The 7,817-nt window shown below is 57.0% G+C and overlaps 1 protein-coding gene across 1 annotated transcript in view; it reads left to right on the top strand.

Annotated features, from left to right (window-relative positions):
• Positions 1-4,408, top strand: part of maml3 (mastermind-like transcriptional coactivator 3) — a 40,002-nt gene extending 35,594 nt beyond the window's left edge. The window contains exon 7 of the mRNA XM_031814585.1: positions 3,230-4,408. Within this exon, the coding sequence (XP_031670445.1) occupies positions 3,230-4,408 (1,179 nt within the window). The remainder of the gene's footprint in view (positions 1-3,229) is intronic.
• Positions 4,409-7,817: the final 3,409 nt, after the last annotated feature.

Consider the following 7,817-nt stretch of genomic DNA (forward strand, 5'->3'; position numbering starts at 1 on the left):
CTCTCTCGCTCCTCCCCCTGTCCCCTCTCTCTCCTCCCCCCTGTCCTCTCTCTCTTCCTGTCCCCTCTCTCCTCCTGTCCTCTCTCCTCCCCTCCTGTCCTCTCTCCCTTCCTGTCCCCTCTCTCCTCCTGTCCTCTCTCTCTCCTCCCCTCCTGTCCTCCTCTCTCTTCCTGTCCTCTCTCTCCCTCCTGTCCTCTCTCTCTTCCTGTCCTCTCTCCTCCCCTCCTGTCCTTCTCCCTTATGTTCCCCTCCTCCCTCCCCTCCTGTCCTCTCTCTCTTCCTGTCCTCTCTCTCTCCTCCTGTCCTCTCTCTCCCTTCCTGTCCCCTCTCTCCTCCTGTCCTCTCTCCTCCCCTCCTGTCCTCTCTCCCTTCCTGTCCCCTCTCTCCTCCTGTCCCCTCTCTCTCCTCCCTCCTGTCTCTCTCTCTTCCTGTCCCTCTCCTCTGTCCTCCTGTCCTCTCTCTCCCTTCCTGTCCCCTCTCTCCTCCTGTCCTCTCTCCTCCCCTCCTGTCTCTCTCTTTCCTGTCCTCTCTCTCCCCTCCTGTCCTCTCTCTCTTCCTGTCCTCCGTCTCCTCCCCTCCTGTCCTCTCTCCCTTCCTGCCCCCCTCTCTCCTCCTGTCCCCTCTCCTCCCCTCCCCTCCTGTCCTCTCTCTCTCTCCTGTCCTCTTCTCTCTCTCCTCTGTCCTCTCTCTCCCTTCCTGTCCCCTCTCTCCTCCTGTCCTCTCTCCTCCCCTCCTGTCCTCTCTCCCTTTCCTGTCCCCTCTCTCCTCCTGTCCTCTCTCTCTCCTCCTGTCCTCTCTCTCCCCTCCTGTCCTCTCTCTCCCTTCCTGTCCCCTCTCTCCTCCTGTCCTCTCTCTCTCCTCCTGTCCTCTCTCTCCCCTCCTGTCCTCTCTCTCCCCTCCTGTCCTCTCTCTCCCCTCCTGTCCTCTCTCTCCCCTCCTGTCCTCTCTCTCCCGTCCTGTCCTCTCTCTCCTCCTGTCCTCTCTCTCCTCCTGTCCTCTCTCTCCTCCTGTCCTCTTGCTCTCCTCCTGTCCTCTCTCTCCCCTCCTGTCCTCTCTCTCCCCCTCCTGTCCTCTCTCTCCCTCCTGTCCTCTTCTCTCCCGTCCTGTCCTCTCTCTCCTCCTGTCCTCTCTCTCCTCCTGTCCTCTCTCTCCTCCTGTCCTCTTCTCTCCTCCTGTCCTCTCTCCTCCCCTCCTGTCCTCTCTCCCTTCCTGTCCCCTCTCTCCTCCTGTCCTCTCTCTCTCCTCCCCTCCTGTCCTCTCTCTCTTCCTGTCCTCTCTCTCCCCTCCTGTCCTCTCTCTCTTCCTGTCCTCTCTCCTCCCCTCCTGTCCTCTCTCCCTTCCTGTCCCCTCTCTCTCCTCCCCTCCTGTCCTCTCTCTCTTCCTGTCCTCTCTCTCTCCTCCTGTCCTCTCTCTCCCTTCCTGTCCCCTCTCTCCTCCTGTCCTCTCTCCTCCCCTCCTGTCCTCTCTCCCTTCCTGTCCCCTCTCTCCTCCTGTCCCCTCTCTCTCCTCCCCTCCTGTCCTCTCTCTCTTCCTGTCCTCTCTCTCCTCCTCCTGTCCTCTCTCTCCCTTCCTGTCCCCTCTCTCCTCCTGTCCTCTCTCCTCCCCTCCTGTCCTCTCTCTCTTCCTGTCCTCTCTCTCCCCTCCTGTCCTCTCTCTCTTCCTGTCCTCTCTCCTCCCCTCCTGTCCTCTCTCCCTTCCTGTCCCCTCTCTCCTCCTGTCCCCTCTCTCTCCTCCCCTCCTGTCCTCTCTCTCTTCCTGTCCTCTCTCTCTCCTCCTGTCCTCTCTCTCCCTTCCTGTCCCCTCTCTCCTCCTGTCCTCTCTCCTCCCCTCCTGTCCTCTCTCCCTTCCTGTCCCCTCTCTCCTCCTGTCCTCTCTCTCTCCTCCTGTCCTCTCTCTCCCCTCCTGTCCTCTCTCTCCCTTCCTGTCCCCTCTCTCCTCCTGTCCTCTCTCTCTCCTCCTGTCCTCTCTCTCCCCTCCTGTCCTCTCTCTCCCCTCCTGTCCTCTCTCTCCCCTCCTGTCCTCTCTCTCCCCTCCTGTCCTCTCTCTCCCGTCCTGTCCTCTCTCTCCTCCTGTCCTCTCTCTCCTCCTGTCCTCTCTCTCCTCCTGTCCTCTTTCTCTCCTCCTGTCCTCTCTCTCCCCTCCTGTCCTCTCTCGCTCCTCTCCTCCTGTCCTCTCTCTCCCCTCCTGTCCTCTCTCGCTCCTCCCCCCCTGTCCCCCCTCTCTCCTCCCCTCCTGTCCTCACCTCTCCTCCCCTCCTGTCCTCTCTCTCCTACCCTCCTGTCTTCTCTCTCCTCCCCTCCTGTCCTCTCTCACCTCCACTCCTGTCCTCTCTCCTCCTCTCCTCCCCTCTCTCTCCTCCCCTCCTGTCCTCTCTCTCTCCTCCCCTCCTGTCCTCTCTCTCTCCTCCCCTCCTGTCCTCTCTCTCTCCTCCCCTCCTGTCCTCTCTCTCTCTGCCCCTCCTGTCCCCTCTCTCTCCTCCCCTCCTGTCCTCTCTCTCTCCTCCCCTCCTGTCTCCTACCCTCCTGTCCTGTCATCTCTCCTCCCCTCCTGTCCTCTCTCTCTCCTCCCCTCCTGTCCTCTCTCTCCTCCACTCCTGTCATCTCTCTCCTCCTCTCCTCCCCTCTCTCTCCTCCCCTCATGTCCCCTCTCTCTCCTCCCCTCCTGTCATCTCTCTCTCTGCCCCTCCTGTCCCCTCTCTCTCCTCCACTCCTGTCCTCTCTCTCTCCTCCCCTCCTGTCCTGTCATCTCTCCTCCCCTCCTGTCCTCTCTCTCTCCTCCCCTCCTGTCCTCTCTCTCTCCTCCCCTCCTGTCCTCTCTCTCCTCCTCCCCTCCTGTCCCCTCTCTCTCCTCCCCTCCTGTCCTCTCTCTCTCCTCCCCTCCTGTCCTGTCATCTCTCCTCCCCTCCTGTCCTCTCTCTCTCCTCCCCTCCTGTCCCCTCTCTCTCCTCCCCTCCTGTCCTCTCTCTCCTCCTCTCCTCCCCTCTCTCTCCTCCCCTCCTGTCCTGTCATCTCTCCTCCCCTCCTGTCCTCGCTCTCTCCTCCCCTCCTGTCCTCTCTCTCCTCCACTCCTGTCCTCTCTCTCCTCCTCTCCTCCCCTCTCTCTCCTCCCCTCCTGTCCTGCCATCTCTCCTCCCCTCCTGTCCTCGCTCTCTCCTCCCCTCCTGTCCCCTCTCTCTCCTCCCTCTAACCTCTCCTCTCTCTCCTCCCCTCCTGTCCTCTCTCTCTCCTCCCCTCCTGTCCCCTCTCTCTCCTCCCCTCCTGTCCTCTCTCTCTCTCCTCCCTCTAACCTCTCCTCTTTCCTTTCTGTCCCACCAGGATCACCCCAGGAGATGGCGGTGAGGAGCCAGGCCCTCCAGAACATCCGCGCCACCCGTCTCCTCCAACAACAACAACAACAACAACAGAACCAGCAGATGGTCCAGATGAACCAGGGCATCCCAGGGGGCTCGGTGGGTCCCCAACCCGACATGGGCCTCCCCTACGGCGGGCAGGGAGCCGGCCAGCAGTCCCTCTACAGCCTCAACCCCTCCATGAGCCAAATGATGCAGCACCAGAACCAAAGCGTCCAGGCCTCCATGGGTCTTCCACCAGGACACAACCCAGCAGCGCAGGTCCAGAGGCAGGTGGGAGGAGGATACGGAGGACCACAGGGGATGATGATGAACTCCATGTCCCAGCAGCCCCTCAAGGGGCCGCCCAAAGCCCAGGCCCAGAGGTTGCAGGGCATGCTGGGAATTGGAGGAGGACCGGGAGGAGGAGGACCACAGGGAGGGATGGGAGGGTGGCCACCCCAGCAGGGGCAGTCCCTCCAGGGGATGGGAGGGCCAGGAGGGGTAGGAGGACCCGGCAGGACTACAGGCGATATGGTGGGCTTTGGCTCGGCCCAGGGGGGCTACGGCTCCATGCAGCCTGGACCCGGACAACAGCCTCCACACCCACGCCTTGCCAAGCAACACTTCCCTGGGCACCCACAGGGCCACCCCCAGGCTATGGGTCAGGGCCAGCCCATGGACCCCAGGGCTATGAACCCTGCGGCCGGCATGGCCGGGCCCATGATTGCCCCTCACATGGCTGGACCAGGACAGCCAAGGACCAACCAGCCCAGACCCATGGTCATGCCGGGACAGGGGGTGATGGGCCAGGGCGTGCCCAACATGGGGGCCTTTGGACAGGGGCCGGCAATGGGGGTGGGCCCTGGCGGTGGAGGAGGGTATGTGGGACAAGGAGGGGTAGGGGTCGGAGGTCAGCCTCAGGGCTACCAGAGGACGTCTAGTCAAGACCTGTCATCTTATGGATACGTTGGCGGGCAGGTGGCGCCGTCGGGCGGAGGGTTCGGATTGGCCGACGGGACAGGGTCGGACTTGGACTCAAGTGACGGTTGGATGGAAGAGTTCTTCCCCAACCAATAGTAGAGCTGGAAATGTAGTGGGGAGTCTTTACTGGAGGGACTAACGACAAACTGCGTGGGGAAAACTTTATTGAGACGAGAGAACTGGACAGACAGACGGACAGTCGGCATATTTTGTTTAGTAAAGCATGAACGGACAGGAAGAGTTCTGTGTCGTGTATTTATGTGTGTGTGTGTGTGTGTGTGTGTGTGTGTGTGTGTGTGTGTGTGTGTGTGTGTGTGTGTGTGTGTGTGTGTGTGTGTGTGTGTGTGTGTGTGTGTGTGTGTGTGTGTGTGTGTGTGTGTGTGTGTGTGTGTGTGTACTGTCACGGTATTTAAAAGGCCTCTAACGGTAAACGCGGTCTGGTGGTTGTGAAATATCATTCAAGAAAGGGAAGTGATTTTGGTTTTGTCCTTTTGGGCCGTGATTTAAACCCAACCCTTTAGCAGTGTGTCAACTGGGCCGTTCATACAGGAGAGACAGGAGACTGACTACAAGACAGGAGAGACAGGACACTGACTACAAGACAGGAGAGACAGGACACTGACTACAAGACAAGAGAGACAGGACACTGACTACAAGACAGGAGAGACGGGACACTGACTACAAGACAGGAGAGACAGGAGACTGACAACAAGACAGGAGAGACGGGACACTGACTACAAGACAGGAGAGACAGGAGACTGACTACAAGACAGGAGAGATGGGAGACTGACAACAAGACAGGAGAGACAGGACACTGACTACAAGACAGGAGAGACGGGACACTGACTACAAGACAGGAGAGACAGGAGACTGACAACAAGACAGGAGAGACGGGACACTGACTACAAGACAGGAGAGACAGGACACTGACTACAAGACAGGAGAGACAGGACACTGACTACAAGACAGGAGAGACAGGAGACTGACTACAAGACAGGAGAGACAGGAGACTGACTGCAAGACAGGAGAGACAGGACACTGACTACAAGACAGGAGAGACAGGAGACTGACTACAAGACAGGAGAGACAGGAGACTGACTACAAGACAGGAGAGACAGGAGACTGACTACAAGACAGGAAAGACTGGAGACTGACTACAAGACAGGAGAGCCGGGACACTGTCTACAAGACAGGAGTGACGGGACACTGACTACAAGACAGGAGAGACAGGAGAGACTGGAGACTGACTACAAGACAGGAGAGACGGGACACTGACTACAAGACAGGAGAGACAGGAGACTGACAACAAGACAGGAGAGACAGGAGACTGACTACAAGACAGGAGAGACAGGAGACTGACTACAAGACAGGAGAGACGGGACACTGACTACAAGACAGGAGAGACAGGAGACTGACTACAAGACAGGAGAGACGGGGAGGACTGACTACAAGACAGGAGAGACGGGACACTGACTACAAGACAGGAGACTGACTACAAGACAGGAGACTGACTACAAGACAGGAGATTGACTACAAGACAGGAGACTGACTGCAAGATAGGAGACTGACTACAAGACAGGAGAGACAGGAGACTGACTACAAGACAGGAGAGACAGGAGACTGACTACAAGACAGGAGACTGAATACAATACAGAGACATGAGACTGACTACAAGACAGGAGAGACGGGACACTGACTACAAGACAGGAGAGACAGGAGACTGACTACAAGACAGGAGAGACTGGAGACTGACTACAAGACAGGAGAGACTGGAGACTGACTACAAGACAGGAGAGACAGGAGACTGACTACAAAACAGGAGAGACGGGGAGACTGACTACAAGACAGGAGAGACAGGACACTGACTACAAGACAGGAGAGACGGGACACTGACTACAAGACAGGAGAGACAGGAGACTGACAACAAGACAGGAGAGACGGGACACTGACTACAAGACAGGAGAGACAGGAGACTGACTACAAGACAGGAGAGACGGGAGAGACTGACAACAAGACAGGAGAGACAGGACACTGACTACAAGACAGGAGAGACGGGACACTGACTACAAGACAGGAGAGACAGGAGACTGACAACAAGACAGGAGAGACGGGACACTGACTACAAGACAGGAGAGACAGGACACTGACTACAAGACAGGAGAGACGGGACACTGACTACAAGACAGGAGAGACAGGAGACTGACAACAAGACAGGAGAGACGGGACACTGACTACAAGACAGGAGAGACGGGACACTGACTACAAGACATGAGAGACAGGAGACTGACAACAAGACAGGAGAGACAGGAGACTGACTACAAGACAGGAGAGACGGGAAACTGACTACAAGACAGGAGAGACAGGAGACTGACAACAAGACAGGAGAGACAGGAGACTGACAACAAGACAGGAGAGACAGGAGACTGACAACAAGACAGGAGAGACAGGAGACTGACTACAAGACAGGAGAGACAGGAGACTGACTACAAGACATGAGAGACAGGAGACTGACAACAAGACAGGAGAGACAGGAGACTGACAACAAGACAGGAGAGACAGGAGACTGACTACAAGACAGGAGAGACGGGACACTGACTACAAGACAGGAGAGACGGGACACTGACTACAAGACATGAGAGACAGGAGACTGACAACAAGACAGGAGAGACAGGAGACTGACTACAAGACAGGAGAGACGGGAAACTGACTACAAGACAGGAGAGACAGGAGACTGACAACAAGACAGGAGAGACAGGAGACTGACAACAAGACAGGAGAGACAGGAGACTGACAACAAGACAGGAGAGACAGGAGACTGACTACAAGACAGGAGAGACAGGAGACTGACTACAAGACATGAGAGACAGGAGACTGACAACAAGACAGGAGAGACAGGAGACTGACAACAAGACAGGAGAGACAGGAGACTGACTACAAGACAGGAGAGACAGGACACTGACTACAAGACAGGAGACTGACTACAAGACAGGAGAGACGGGACACTGACTACAAGACAGGAGAGACAGGAGACTGACTACAAGACAGGAGAGACGGGACACTGACTACAAGACAGGAGAGACAGGAGACTGACAACAAGACAGGAGAGACAGGAGACTGACAACAAGACAGGAGAGACAGGAGACTGACAACAAGACAGGAGAGACAGGAGACTGACTACAAGACATGAGAGACAGGAGACTGACACCAAGACAGGAGAGACGGGACACTGACTACAAGACAGGAGAGACAGGAGACTGACTGCAAGACAGGAGAGACAGGACACTGACTACAAGACAGGAGAGACAGGAGACTGACACCAAGACAGGAGAGACGGGACACTGACTACAAGACAGGAGAGACAGGAGACTGACACCAAGACAGGTGAGACGGGACACTGACTACAAGACATGAGAGACAGGACACTGACTACAAGACAGGAGACTGACTACAAGACAGGAGAGACGGGACACTGACTACAAGACAGGAGAGACAGGAGACTGACTAC

The sequence above is a fragment of the Oncorhynchus kisutch genome, unplaced genomic scaffold (genome assembly GCF_002021735.2).
Source record: "Oncorhynchus kisutch isolate 150728-3 unplaced genomic scaffold, Okis_V2 Okis07a-Okis12b_hom, whole genome shotgun sequence".
NCBI classification, from domain to species: domain Eukaryota; kingdom Metazoa; phylum Chordata; class Actinopteri; order Salmoniformes; family Salmonidae; genus Oncorhynchus; species Oncorhynchus kisutch.